Raw genomic sequence first — 16,015 nt, 5'->3', positions numbered from 1 at the left:
GGGAAAAAAAAAAAAAAAAAGGGAAAACTGTTAGTTATAGGCATTATATTACAATATTCAGTGAAAACACTATCTTGGAGAACCTGATTATTATAGTCATGGGAATGTGGAAGATGGGATGAGCAAACATTGAAAAGCATTTGCCCTATGCTGAGATGACAACTGGGATTTTCATCCTGCACTTTCATGCAATGGCAAGTATTTTCCCTCAGATTTGTTCTGAACATTTAGGGTGAAGCCAATCTGTATATTCATTCTGAAACTACCAGCAACCACCTATCTCTGATAAATACAGATAAATTATCTTCACTTAAATACAGAAGATAAAGGTTAGATGTAAAAGGTTTTTTTTCTGTAGACATTGGACATTTTCAAGTGGAGCAAAGAGCATATAGCAGGAGAGTGCTGTGAAGGACAGAGCCTGTTCTTCCTGAAGTTCAACAGTTTGTTCTTCTGTTGAAGCATCCGCTCCTCTAACCATGCTTCCCAGGGAAGGAGTGCCCTGAGAAAGAGAAACCTGTCTGTCATCAACCTGGAGTTCTTCTCAAGGTGTTTATCCTTTATTTATATTAAAATAATATTTTATTTTTTTTTAAGAAATGGACTCTTGTTTGTATGCTCTCATTTCCATATCAAGTTTCAGGTTAAAATAATCTGGATGGGGATTTCAGTGGAGTAGCTGTAAAGCAGAAGTTAGTCTGAACTCACATGAATAAATCATGAATATAATAAATCATGATTTTCCCACAAGCCTCCTTTGAAAGCCTCATTTAACAGATGTTTTAAAGACTCTAATATTGCCTCTTGAAAGTCTTCCATAGTTTAAATATAGGCAAGACAGCAGCTGAGGGTGGCTCCAGAGCAAACAGTACCAACAATCAAATAAATAGAAACTTTTTTCATGTTGGAAAATACAACTATGTATTTTTTCACATATAGGTCCACCCTAGATATCACATGACAGGGAAGGGAAGTTTGGGACTTTATCCTGTGAGAAGATCTAATGTGGCAGTCTTCAGATTTGAATGCAGAATCCTTAAGGGAGACACTTACCAACACTGTAAGTTCAAGGTCTTTCCTTGCTTTGGCCCAGTGACGGGAAAGGGTTCAGCCAGGTAACTGTGGAGTGCATCAGAAGTTCTCCCATTGAAAGCTCTGTGACCTGTATTAATTATAACAGTAGATAGCATAATAAACAATATAAATATGTACATCAGTGCTGCATTTTAGTACACATCGATAACTTTAAGGATCTATGTTTTCTGTACTTACTCTATGTATAGGAAGAGATCTTCACTACAGCAGGAAAAGTGTGAGTAATACTTTTTTAAAACAGGTTACAAATATACAAAGTAATAGCTGGGTAGAAGTTCTTACTATTAGTAACTTAGAAGAATACCAAGCTGATCTCACAATCTTACACTTCCATATAACCATTATGAACCACTGGATTTATTAGCTGTAAGTATTTTAAATTTCTATAGAGTAATTAGTATTAATGACATACCAATGGCAGAATTAATGGAGGTCCTTTACTGTGAGGCTCCTTTCTTCTGTGGGACACAAGATAATGCTGAAGATATCACAGGCTGTCACATTTTGTTTCCCCATAAATGATGAGAAACAGGTAGTCAGTCAATAGGGGCAATTTGACTTTTACTAGCAGAAATGAAACAACTGAGATGACATCCCTCATATCTGATATCCAACTTTATAGATTTGATCTGCTTAGTAATTGTTTGATATAAGTGGCTAAGGTGAGGCCTTGCTGCACCAGTTCTGGGAGATGACTTGCACACAGTCTGTATAACTAATGGGTTTTGCTCTGACAAATATCCATGGATGCCTCAGCACTGGAAGTGTAGAGAATGAGAATAACAGACCTTAATGTGAAATCCCTCGAATTGCCATTTCATTTATACGGATGAAAAAAATACGTTAAGAACTTAGAACTCAATAGCATAAAACTGAATGCCTTGGGGCATGGATAATCTCTGCAACACTTTGACAAGAGGGTTTTTTTTCCTACTGAGAACTATATCTACTGCTTGCAATTCCTGTCAGTGTAGAATGTGGCTCTGGCAGCTGTCTGAAAACTTTACTGTAACCTGCTGACAGAAAGAAATTTGACAGGCAGATATAAAACAGAAGTCAAAATATTAAAGGAGAATAGAGCAAGCCCAGCACAAGTGAATTCCCAAAATTACCCCAGGAAGAGATGAACCCCAACTGCAAGCTGGATAATGCGTCAAGATTCAATGCAACATGTTGTTTCTTCTCTTACCTCTTTCTCTGTTCCACTTTGATCTGCAACCAGTTGGTCAAATACAGTGCCATAATCTTCATATATCTTCTGCATCTCATTTATGTGACTTGCTACTTTTTCCATTGCCTTCAGTGCTTCTGTAAGGTTTAAAAATTTCATACACAGCTATGTAATTAATTTGTACTTTCTAAATAGGATAAATTTAAATTGAGTTCTCCTTGAGGCACATAAAATTATATTGCCTTCTCAAGTCTGGTGAACTGAATTCCAGCTCTCAATCAGTACTTTCTCATAGCAACAGTAGAAGAAATACTTCCTGGTCAGAGTAAGTGAAAATGCTCATGCAGTTTCTTAAGTGGCTGAAAAGGCTGCAATAAGCATTCTAGTAACAAGCCCCCAAAGTTATCAATATTTATAGCAGTATCCATAGTACCATGGTTAAATTTTGCATCTTGTAAACATAGGGCCACTATGACCTCTGGAGAAACCTACACTTATCCTAGAATAAGTTGTCTAATGATCTTTAAGAGAAACAAATTGCATTTGTCTCTTCCCAGAATGGACAAGAAGTACAGTGTTAGGCTGTACAAGTTCCTCATAGGCTGTACACATGAAATGCTGGTGGTCAGGTTTTGTTTAAATTATGTTTTCCAAACAAGAATGTCACTAGATTCCATTTGATTTTTGTCTTAATTCTGAACAGAATTGGACAGGGATCCTTTGTTTCATCAGTTCTTAATGGTGCAGCGTTTTAGCCATTTGGCATCTATCCTGACCTACAAACAAGTCCCCACCCCCAGTTTGTTTGGGGAAGGGAGCAATATTGGAAGCTCCTTTGAAGTCAGTAAGAGTCTCATGAGTTTTTACTGACAGTGTATTTTGTCTGTATCTGTTTTGTGAAAATGACAATTGATCCATAAAATACATCTCTTGATTTTCACCCACCAGGGCTGACAGGCCTGAACTGGAGTTTGCCAGGGTGAAGTCCCAGGCATGTGATCCTAGAATCAATTATAATGCATGTTAGAGAAGTCTCTCCACATGGGAGGACTGCAAACATTTGACAAAAATCTCTTAAACACAAGCAAGAGTCACAGAAAGACCTTGAACAACAAATATTTCCTTCTGTGGTGCTCTTAAACTTTGACATATTTCAAGAACTAAATAATAACCACCAGATGGAGCCTTGGTCAGTGTTCTAAATGGGTAAAAAATAAAAAAAAAAAAAAAAAGGCAACACTGTGACCTGACATACTCCTGTGCATGAGAATAAAGATCCCAGTCCTACTTGCCATGGCAAATCCTGGCATACCTACTTCTCAAAGGGACTTGGACAAACCAAGTAGGACTTTTAGCCAAAGGAATGAAAAAAATACAAGGTATAAAAAATACTCTCTAGGTTCTGACAAGTTCTGTGCTATCTACCAGAATGCCTACCTGTATCTTCAGAAAGGGCAAAAGATAAAACTCAATATTCATTCCTGAAGAAGAAAAGAAGTTACCTGTCAAATGATAATGCTCCTCACTCTCATTGTCTGTCAGAGACACCAGCTCTTTTAAAAGCAGAGGATATTTCAGCACTCTCTGAACAGGCTTTATGAGATATGACTCCAGTGTAGAAGAATGTTGCTTTGTGGGATTTCGAGCATCCAGAAAGGTCTTAAATGCACTATCTGTTTTGGCTAGGGAAAAAAAAAAAAAATTGGTCAGTTGAAGGTGAAAATTATGGGACCTACAGTAATTGACAAACATGGAATGGCAATTTTAACCCAGCACCAAAACTTTTGCCCTTTCCAATGGAAAGTATACACTATTCATTTCATAATAATTTCCTGCATCAAATAACATTCAAAAGAGCTGAGAGAGCAATTTTATGAAAGTGAGATTATTCCTGTAATTTTTCCACTGTATTGCAGTGAATGGCAGAGGAAGTAATTCCTGATTTATTCTACCATTTTTTGCTGCTTTTCTGAAGTCTGGGCCTGAAAACAGCACAAACTCATGGAAGGTGTTTCTACAGCTCTCCAGGCTACTGCCTGGAGGTTAAAAAAGGAATCTTATTCTTCAGGTCTATACTATACTTCAGCAGAACCTCTGATCTTAGATCTTCCTGTTGGAAGATACCTGATTGGTCCTTCTTTTATAGCAATATTTATTCCTTGATTTTATCCAATATTCTCTGCAAGTTAACAAGATTTGTTAGAGTAGTTCACTGCCGTTTGAATTCATGCAAGTGAGTTACAATAATGAAGACAATAATTACCTCTCTCAAGAACTTTCTGAACTTTGATGTGGTTTGCACAGAAGCCACTGTACAGTTTGAAGTGGTCAGCATAATACAGAAAGGAGCCTCCAAGGGAAAACAGCAATTCTGAAATCAACACAATCAAAATATTAGTTCACTACTAGAATCCTAAATAAATATTCAAGTATACAACAAGCAGACTCAATGGTGGATTATCTGCTATCTTCTATTCTTATATTTTATATATATAGATATAAAACATGAATATATTACTGGTAGTAACTGATGATATTTTTGTATTTTGCTGAGTATAGAGGTCAGCCTTTTTAGGCATAGCCTGCAATTTCTCCTTTCTTCCTAAGCAGGTATTCTGTTTTACTTTATATTTCAGGCAGCACAGGAAGAAAAATCAGCAGACATATAACTGTGTTGTGCTGGGAAAAATATCTGAGCCATAGGAAGCAAGGCATAAAAGTGCCAAAGCGAGAAGGGACAGAGTAAAACAAATACAGGATTGCTTTCCAGCTGTTTTCCTTTTTTCAGGCAGGTGGTAATTACAGGACACCTCTGATGTTCTTGGATGAAGAGGAGGTTGGGAAGATGTGGGAGGGATTGAATCACAAGAGAGATGCTTTTAGAGAAATGCCTCCCAAAGCAAATATAAGAAAGAGGAGCAGTGAGAGAGGAGGAAAGCAGCCCTCTCCCCTCTTTTAATCAATGTTTGCTCCACAAAATGCAGCAAGTGTTGAGGAGACCTGCCAGCAGTCGCACTCAGTCCTAAGGCAGTGACTCCATCTCCAGGGCATCTACTTCCTCCAGTCAGGGCAGGTACTACAGCCATTTACACTTCACAGACTTGCTTTTGGGACCTCACAACATGAGAAATTCACATGACATTTAACAAGAAAAGCTCCCAGTCTGCTGGGGGTTAGTTGGACACAACAGGGAGAAGCACAGGCAGGGCAGAGTTCAGCATAGTGACAGTAAACTCTCTACAAAGGGGTTCTGCCTCACAAACACTGCCAGTTTATTGCGTACTCCAAGTCTACTCTGCCTTTTCCTATGTTGCAACTTTTGCCATGGGGAGGAAGATAAGACCATGAAAAATAGTACTTATCTTTCACTGCTGTATAGAACTCTGTAATCCAAAGTAAAGCTTCAAACATAAAAGCAACCCTACGAAACATCTGAGAGCCAGAAACTTCTTAAAGCCAGATTTTAGCAAACATTTGCAGGCACACTACAAAGTATGAAATGATGAAATACTTACCCGGAACTGAGATGGTGTTTCCAACGTATTAAAATCTGAGGAAGAAGATATTCCATCTTCAAGTGTCTCCAAAAACACCTTCTGGAAGTCCAGCATTTCTGGCAGGCTGCCAAACAAGGACTCCATCTGTGGAAAACATCAGGTTATGAAGTACAGCACTCCATGGACCTAAAAGTTGTCTTTTGAAAACAGTAGACTACGGAGATGTAACACAGAGAGAGATTGCAAAGGCTAAAAATGTCTTTGTTAATACTTTTCAAACAGCTTTTATAAAATATCCATACAAAGGTGAAGATTTCTCAGCAGTTAATTCAGAAGAACAATTACCCTTTAAGAAAAGGAAGTGATGCACACACCAGAGAGAAGGGCACTGACTGGTGTCATTCCTATTGACATCTTTGTCATTTGCTTTTTCGGTCATGCTCTCAGCAACAAAAAACCCAAGTGCCAAGGGCTTAACCCTTAAAAGAATAACAAGGACCTTTTTTCAGATACTCCCTCACCTCATCCTGAGTAAGGAAGGTTTCTTTTTGAAGGGGCTCCAAGTATAGCTCGAAGAGGCAGCTCAAGTCCTGCAAAAAAGAGTATTTGTTGACTTTTTCTGTTTCATTTGGAAACTGTTCTTTATGTGGCAACCCTGAGATAGCTGGTAAGTTGGGGAACGAACTAATTCCTTTTCAGTAACAAAACAGCCTGCATATTGTTAGCGCTGAAGTTGCTGCTAATTAGAGGAAAACTGATTTCAGTGTAATGTTTTGTTTCATCCTTAAGGCTTTACAACTTGACTATAACAAATTATATTTTAGCCTAGCATGAGGAAGAATTGTTACAGATGATTATTTTCTAATGAGTCCATCCATATGAACGGCATAAAATGCTTTAATTGTGTCTGTCTAAATTGTATAAATAGCCACTTATTTAAACATTTGTAGTAATATTCAGAAGGACATATAGCATTTTAAAACTCTAAATTATTACATTATAAATTATTAAAGTGTTCAGTTATATGTTGTCAGGTAGGTGTGATCAGGGGCTTTTTCAGTCACTTCTTAAAAAAAATTAGTTCCATTTTTGAAGACTTACTACCCCACACCAAAGCATGGCAGCATGGCAGCAGGGCCGGGGCTCACTACAGGGCTCTCCAAGCCCAGGAAGAGACACACCAGAAATCCCATGTAGAAGGAATAACGAGCAGCTCCCTAAAAATGCGGTAACAAGTATTGCAACCTGACAGGATTTTTCCTGAGACAAAATTTCACGTATATCAGTGGCCTCCATGGTCATGCTTTGTTCAAGCAATTCCTCTAAAAGATACATCAGGTGGACATAAATGAGGATCCAGCACATGGCTATGTTAGTGCATTCTTTTCTTTTCCACAAACACTATTGCAGCAAGTACTGACATCTGTAAATGCATGTTTTAAGATTCAGAAAAGAAGATGATGCCTTCTTGCTGGAGATCATGAATTCAATGTTTTCGTGTTTCCTTTGGCACCAAGTCACAATATTTTAGAGTTCATAAAATGAAGAGACATCAAACAAATTGCAGCCTTATCAGTCAGAAGAGAAATAACTTCTGTGTCATGCTACAACCCACTGGAGTTGTGCCTTTTAGTTTCCTGGTTCAAAAATAATCATGCACTCTTTTCCACATACTCATCTTTAGCAGACTATTCTGTTCTTCTACCAGATTTATTTTCATCTTGAAAACTGGGGAGACATCCCCTGGAAAACTTTTTTTATTTGCAGGTATCTTCCCCTCGCAGGTGACCACTCTCCAATAAAAATACAACTACAAATTGACTACAACTAATGCTTACTACATCAAATCCTATAGCCTCAGCTACAGGAGCAAGTCCGCCAGAAACAACAGGAACAATTAGATAAGGACACTTTGTAGGTTATGGCCCTTGTGGAAGGCTGGTTGTATAAAGATAAGATTAAAATATTTTAAGACTGTCCACAAGTCACGGTCAGCCTCAAAAACAAGTGAGCCATGATTATTTTTTTTACCTTGACATAAGATTTCTCAGTGTCCATAAGCTCTTGGATGACTTTCCTCAGTCTGTCTGCATCAGAAAGGTGGCGAGCCAGTGGTCGTGGGGGTGGATCCTGGTTGTCCTTCTGTCCTTCCATATTGCTTGCTTGGACTTCTTGGAAGTTTCGGCACAACGCACTGATCTGTTCTGCACTCTGTTAAGTGAAAAGAAACAGACAAGGGACAATGTTTTAGAATACAAGTTGTACTACAATTATTTCTAAATTCCTCCAATTTTGCTCTTGTTCCAAATTCAGGGGCCAGAGCATGCCACTGATTTTTGTCAGATGTGCATCTTGAAAGCTTTGAACAGTTTTAATTTATAGCAGAACCAGATCAGGGCAGTAAAAAGTATTAAAATTGCTAATGATTTTCCAGCACAAATTACTTTAAGTCTTCAGATACAAGCTCAATAGAGTGAAAAAGATGAGAGAGCACTAGGCTATATCACATACTTTGACTCTTATGACAAATCTCACTGTTTTTCACCTCTCTTATTTTGCAACACTCATTGCATCAAAATTGAAAGAATTAGCAGATAAATATCTTATATGCATCCAGAATAATTTTTTCATGTTTCATCTGCTACCTATATTGTGTTGTGTGTTTTGTTGTTGCTTTTTAAACAATGACACATGGAGCTGAGGGTTCAGATTCCAATATCTCAGGGTGTCAAAAGATTGTCAGATGTCTTCTCTTCAAGGATTCAACTACATATCAGGATCTTTTTCTTTCAAAAAAGGAAAATGGAAAACTAAATATTTGAGATTCTTTAGAATAATGATTAAAAACAGAATTAAAAAAAAAAAAAAAAAACAACAAAAAAACCCAAAAAAACCCAGAAAATTTTCAAACTATGTAGGAACTGAAGATAGAACAGCAACAGTTAATCTTGTAATGCAAAGATGGAAGATGAGATATTTCTGACACCATTAAATAGTTATGTAATTTGCTCTTGGATGACCACCACAACTAATATCCAAGAGCAACTTCTGCAGGCCATAATCTTCAGTGCTTAATTTGAAATTATTCCACTGTTCTCTTTCTTACATGGTGTTTTCCTGAAAGCTAAAACATCACTACTATTATCCAATTCTATGTTAACAGCATTTGGTATCCACACCTTTGTATGATGTGAAACAATTCTTTAGTGCTTCTGTCATTCAGAGACTTGCAGAAACTGGACAGTTGCATAAGCTGTGCCATTTATCAGCTTGTATTTAGTAAGTGCATTCAAATGAGGACTACATGAAGGCTGCCTTATTTCATGTCTAAGTCTTTCAGTGATATCAGGACACGAGTACATTTCGTAACTGTCTTAATTTGTACTTTATTTATTCCACAAGCTGTTTCAAGTCATCCTTTTCTGATGTCCTGATTCACTGCTGTGTAGCTTGGTTCACCAACATACCAGGCCAAATGCAAAAATTAATGAAAAAATGCAAAAGTTAAGCGGAAAATGAACTGAGCTATACAAAATCTTTCAGTAAAGTGGAGGCTAAGCAGGCTAGCAATATTTAATCTCAACCATTCCTGTGATAAAACTCCTATTTGATGAAAATAACATTAAAATGTCAGATATTTGCCATGTAGTCCATATTACTCTGTAGCTTCCTAGCTCCCAGTTTTGAAAAATGCCATCACTCTAAAAAAAATGAAGCTACTTTCCTCACTGATATGTGCAGCCATCCTCATAATCCAGTATAATTACAGCTTGCAGGACTGTGAACTTTAGATACATTTAGTATTTTCAACACTTACTAGGACCCAAAAAATGCAATATGAATTGAATGGTGTTTATTAGAATTACAGCTCCACACTGATGAAATAAATTTAGAAATTGTAGTCACTCTGTGACACTGACATTAGTTAGTGGCTTGCAAACAAATAGTTTGGTAAGTGTGTTATTTTAAAGTAGCTTCTTAACAACTGAATGCCAAAGCACTTCAGTTTTGTTTTCTTTGTTTCTGATGTCAGAAAGGTTTGTGTTTACATCAGAATGTTTCAGATTTTACGCTGTCTACAGCTCAAGGTGCACATGGGCAGCTTGATTTGCACCAGCCTGATGACTGATCAAGGACACTAGCATCAAGGATGCAAGGCAGCCTATTGAAAACAAGTCACAAGCATCATCATCAGGCACAGTTTTACAGGGAAGAGTTAGAAGTCCTCTATTCCTCCTCGACCATCTTTGCATATAGAGCAGGCAGACATTGGGGAATGTGCTATTTCCACATCTCCTTGAGTTTTAGGGTCAGTGCTGCATCTGTTACCAAGAATCACTGTATGGGAAAGCATATGGAAATAAATTATACTCCTCAACATAAATAATTTTTGATCACCTAAGCAATATAATTTTGCCATCAGAAATTGTTCCGCATAGCTGGCCTATGCCCAAGGCACAGGATTACCTCTCAGGTACTGCTGACAAGCACTGATTTTTATAAAGTTTACTACGTTCCTGGATATGTTTGCAAATTTGGTATTAAAAATATTGCCCTTGACCTCCCTGCTCACAGGATCTTATAATTTCCTTAAGTCTTGCTGCTCTGTGTCCTTCCCTTTACAAGAGGGAAGAGTCTTTCAGATCACACAATATCCAGACCTCATTCTTTATTTCCACTGTGGTATTTACACTTGGGTCAAAGCAAGCAAGAAATGCTACTTGATCACAGGACAAAAGTGTTTCATATTCACTCATACACATTGCATAGACCACAGAAGATGAAGGAACCCATTTTGCTAGTGGAACCACTGGTTCTTGACAAGGAGCCTAGTATAAATGAGAGCATAGCAACAAGTAAGTAGAGAATCATAAAGCAATTCTTTCCCTCACATTTCTTCCCAAAACCCTCTTACCACCCAGGTCAGGATCTCTCCCCTTTTTCCCTAGTGTTCTGATGCTACTTTCTGCCTCTGACACTAAACCATTTTCTGCTTCTTTAAACTGCTTGAAAGAGATCCTTTCTACAAAGTCTATAGTGACAACCCCTAGGACCACCTCTTTTACATCTGGCATGTGGGGGCAGGAGAGGGTCAGCCTCTGCCCTCTATTTGGGATTGCCCTCCAGCTGGGATTTCAAAGCCAGCTGGGCATTCTGGATGTGAAATCAAAACTTGGTAGTCCAGTGCCCTTATGCCAAGTCTCAAAAGGAACCCCCTCTTGACACTACACACATCCACCGCTATCTTGAATTTAGGAGGGAATTAACCCTGAATTTGCTCTGATCTTGACATTGCAATGGTTAATATATAGGCAGCTATGACTCTCAGATAGAGCTGATAAATTCCTCAAGCACACAGCTGATTTTATTTGTGCGAGACCAAGACTGTTTGTACTTGGTCCATGGTAAAAAAATTATTTATACAAACCTTTATAGTGTGCAGCTTATCAGAATAAAAACAAATCAGTAAAAAAGTGAAGTCCAGATAGCTGACTACAGACAGGGCTGCAAGGTAGCTGGGAACAGATAAAAGCTGAGGAGAAACTACAATGGAAGCAGCAAACTTCCTCCAAAATCCATTACATGAGCTTGTGTATGCTGCTTTCAGCAACATGTACAGGGAACCACAAGCAGGTTCAGCTTGCCTTTGGCACTGAACCACAGACAGACAAGGCTAAATATCAAAAAATTTAGACTAACAGTGCTAGAGGTGGGAAAGAAAGATGGAGTTTATGCAGGGCTTAAAGGAAGAAAAATCCCCCACATATACTTATATTTCAGGGAGAAGGAAGTAAGAGCACTGTGCAGGTTTACTGGCCATATTCAAGATTTTCCAACAATGCTGTATAAAATGTTCTACAGATCTGCCAGTCAGGGGAAGCAACCTCCTGCCCAATACTCTCTTGGCCTCTTAGAAAACACAAGGATGTGTAGAAGTAGCCTGGAGAAACATTTCTTTCATCCTTGCATGTTTGAGACTTAGATTTAAGGTTCCACATCCTTCTGCAAGGAGTATATTCTCTGTGAATGTGGACTGCTCAAAGTAACCTTTGAAGGGAAAGTTCCAGCCCACAGAGATGTCACCTTGACCCACGGCAGCCAACAACCACAGTGTGCTCAGCTTGTCAGATGGAGATGCAGCACATTCTCTTTTCTATAACAGTTGTGATAAGAAATATTACAGATTATCCCCCTAAAGTGAGCAAAACGATACCCTTACAAGGATGTCTTACAGATTTTCTTGCTCCTTGCAGACAAGCATATCATCATTTGAGGCTGTGCTATTCCCACCAGAGTAACAAAACCCCATAAAATTAATCAGGGAGGAAGCAGAAGACATTAATCAGCAGTGGTTAAGAACTAGCACAATGATTTCATGGCTATCCTGTGACTTTCTACTGAATTATACTGATTGAGCATAAATGCTGCACAAGGTCAATTAGTGTTGCAGGGTCTCTGCATGCTGCTGTTTACTTTACCCTCATTTATACATATCATGTACTCCACCAGTCTGTCAGAGTTTGTTTGAAACAGTGATGGAAAATAATATTTTAGTAGACTTAGAAAACTCTACACAACTTAAGAAAGACTCCTTGGTGAAGTGAAAGCGATGCATGTCCTTTGAAGAGTATTCAGGACTCAGTATCCTTGTGCAGGACACAGACCACATCTATGGGCTGGATCACCAATCCTTTGAACTCCCTACCCTAAGAGGAAACATGCTCATAAACATCCTGCAGAAATAGATTAGACTTCTGCCCTCCAAAAATGAACAGCTAACATGTCAGCTCTGTCTGATGTATGTATTTCCAGGAAGACCGAATGCACTGGTCAGCAGAAGAAATACAATCACATGGAATTTTGAGCAATGAACAACTAGCTTGAGACACCTTTACATCCCCTGAGCTGTGTAAAAGGAAAGCTCTTGGAGATGTCCATCCCTTTTACTTTGTGCTAGAAAGTGTTTCTCTCCAGGACAAAGGTAGCCCTGACAGTCGCCATTTTTTGTGGGTGCATCACTCTGTGGGCATCTCTGGCATCTCCTCAGACTGGGAAATACTTTGTAACCAAGCAACATAAAAGGCTAGAAAGTTGCAGGCTGTAGCTTCCTTAAAGACCACAGAAAAAAGTTGCTTTATATTAGACACCAATACAGTACCTCATTCCTCTAATTTGTTCATTAAAACTGAAAAAGGCCAGCAGAGCTTTACTGAAAATTACTTTGTGGCATTTTAACCATAGATGTCTGGGAAAAAGTGCTGCTCAGCTTTGAAGAAGCTAAACCAAAGCAGTAGCCTCAGTCATTATTATTTATCTTATGCTCCTTCTCTTTCCAACTTCAAGGCCACTCAATATGAATTTTTTCTTGAGTGACAATAAAATTCTAGGGGTCTGTTTTGTTCCACTCTGTCTCTTGTGTGTCTTTTAATGAAAATACTTAAAACTTTGCTAAAAGAAGGGCATTTTTTTTGGTGCCCACTCAGATCCTTCATAGCAATAAGCAAAGCATAGTTAGAGTTATGTTTTAAGGAGGGAGAAGCAAATCCTTTGCACCACAGGATGAGAAGGTGTTCTACTAGACAGGACCAGATTACAAAAGGCAAGGAAGTAGCAAGGAACTTTTGTCTTTGAGTTAGATTTTCCCGATTTCAGAGAAATTTACATTAGCAAATCAGACTGTTAAGAGAATTAGAGGTCATCCACCTCATTTAGGATGATAACAAATACTATAAGAAGAGGGAGGGGCTGCTGACGCAGTAATTCTTTCCAGAGAGCACAGGGTGAGGCTTGAAAGAAGGCTGAACATACAGCTGTGTAAAATAGCCAAGATGCAACCCACCTGCAGTGGTGCCTGAGCTACTGATATTTGCATGGTGACAAATCTTCCCTCTCACCTGCCACACAGGGAGATGCCTATCTTTCTCTTTGAGTACAGAAGAACAATCAGTAGTGACTGAAGTACTTGACTGAAACTCTTGTTGTAAACCAAGTCATGCAGCAAGGACCTGGGCCCTGTGTCTGCATTGACCAGGTCCAGAGGATAAGCAGAAACCACTGAGCTCATAGATGCTGTGCTCAGTTTCTCTAGAATCAGTCTCCAAAGCCATGTGACCCAACTCATACCAAAGTCAAAAGCAAAACAGAAGTGATTTCCATCATAGGACACTAAATCCTGACTCTACAAAATGTAAAGATGAGAGCATCAGGAAAACAAAACCAGAAACCCTGACAGCCCAGGTCACAAAAGGGAGAGTCTTATTGAGGCAACGTCAAAGCACACAATAAAAATTTTCCCAAACCTTGATTTTGTAAAAAACTGCCAGTCTCTCCTACCCCAGGTCCTTATCCTGATGTGAACTGTAATGCAGGAGGCTCAAGTTATTTTTCTGCCACCTGTGTAATGCATATATACAGCCTTCTTACATTTTCCCAGCTTTACCTTGACTATAGATCATATTTTTCCCTCCCTATTTCCACAGTACTAACTTAACTGTGAAAAAACACAGAAACAGTTAAAATATTCATGCTGCAGTTATTTCCAAATTTCCACGAGGAATCTTTTTAAAGCCTTCCCACTTCTTGTCAAAATATGCATCTTACTTACTCCTTTCTCTGAGAGATGCAAGAAATAACAATTTGCTTGAGCCCAGCAGCAAACACTGCAGGCAACCAACCCACCCTTCCCTCCCCCAAACTTCAGAAACCCCAAACCTTTTCCCATGCAGAGTGCTGGCACAGACTCAGCCACCAACTGCGCATTGCCAGAATCCATTACTTGGTTATTAATGCCGGGACAGTCGTTATTTATCAGGTACAGGCAGCCTGGATGCTGCTGCAGCCCCATCACCCCAGGCTGGTTAAGCAGCACCCCCACTGAAGCCACACTGCCGCAGAACTCACCACGGAGAGCATCCTGTGCAGGGAGCCACGAGCCGCCGCTGCCTGCTGCTGGGTTTTGCGAGCCAGCGCCAAACTCTTAGCTCTGGCTTTACTCCTCCTGAAGGCGGGCATTGTGGCTTGTGAACACGAGCTTCGCCAAAGGAAAAGGGCCCTCGGAAGGAAGCCACGGGTGCTGTGATCCCTCACGAACACACCTTCTCTCTGAGCTCAGCTGCACAAGTTTCTCTTTTGTGCCGATTACTCAAAATCGGAGACAACATCCCAGTGCACAGAGGCTAAGCAGCATATGAGAGTACAGACAGACCTGCCGTGCCTCCCTTTGTTGCTACAGATGAAGGAAAATGATGCTAAATGAGAAGATTTTTTTACAAATAGCTTGATGTGGTGAGTGCAGGACAAAGTTCAGTTACGACAAGGGTTTGATGTCCCCAGAAATATACCTGCCTCCCTGCCTGTGAAATTTACTGCATAAACAAAAAATCAGGTGCTTTGAGAAAGTTAGCCAAATACCTAAAAATATCTAAAGGGTGCTGACTGCCCTGAAGGTCAGAATGATTTATCAATAGCAGTGATGCTCTGTCAAGGGTATATGCTGCTAAATGTTGTGGCATACAAATGGTCTTACAATGATAAAATGAAAAACAAATAGGCAGCTCTCTGGATGATTTCTTTATATAATTATGCTTGTCCTTTGTTTGAACTTTTTAGCCATAAGTACATCAATAAAAGAAATTTAAAATGAGCTCAGCAATAAATTTAGGCTTGAAAGTAAGAGTTCTGATGTTGACATATTTACACAAAACCATTTGGGTCTACAGATAGATTACCCTGAGAACAATGCAGCTTTAAATAAAACATTATAGAACATGACAACACTGAACTGAAGAGATAAAAGACTGACAAGCAATTCATTAACAGAATGAGAACTACACCAGTGGCATAATAAAACACAGCAACTCCCATGTTGCCCCTATCACAGCACTCCTAGAGCGCAATGAAGTTGAGCTCTAAGTCTCCATTCAACACTGCCCTTGGCAGCACCTATTGCTCCCTAGCAAATCCTTCTCTTGAACCCAAATGATGCACCAAGCCTGGTTGGTATCTGTATCCTTGGTTATGAGTGCACTGCTTCTAAGGTTTCAAAGATGTTCACCTTCAGACAAGCAAGGGAATAACACAGCTTTCTCATTTAATTACTGCAATTAAACTTACATCCATCTCTTTCCAAATCATTAGCACAACTTGACAGCTCAGCATTTGCCAAACTGTACAGCTCAGTGACTGAGAGGCTGCCTATCAGAGGAAAAATTATGCTGGAGCCCTGAAACAACATGCTGCTGATAAGACATGT

The 16,015-nt window shown here is 39.2% G+C and overlaps 1 protein-coding gene across 1 annotated transcript in view; it reads right to left on the bottom strand.

Annotated features, from left to right (window-relative positions):
* The window catches only part of TIAM2 (TIAM Rac1 associated GEF 2), a 166,538-nt gene that overhangs the window by 4,727 nt on the left and 145,796 nt on the right, over positions 1 to 16,015 (bottom strand). Inside the window, 8 exon segments of the mRNA XM_066314420.1 lie at positions 1,054 to 1,086; positions 1,088 to 1,162; positions 2,285 to 2,403; positions 3,769 to 3,948; positions 4,530 to 4,637; positions 5,778 to 5,907; positions 6,285 to 6,353; positions 7,795 to 7,974. Of these exon segments, the coding sequence (XP_066170517.1) occupies positions 1,054 to 1,086; positions 1,088 to 1,162; positions 2,285 to 2,403; positions 3,769 to 3,948; positions 4,530 to 4,637; positions 5,778 to 5,907; positions 6,285 to 6,353; positions 7,795 to 7,974 (894 nt within the window).

This window comes from Sylvia atricapilla, chromosome 3, assembly GCF_009819655.1.
Source record: "Sylvia atricapilla isolate bSylAtr1 chromosome 3, bSylAtr1.pri, whole genome shotgun sequence".
NCBI classification, from domain to species: Eukaryota; Metazoa; Chordata; class Aves; order Passeriformes; family Sylviidae; genus Sylvia; species Sylvia atricapilla.
This window is presented reverse-complemented; position numbering and strand designations above follow the sequence as displayed.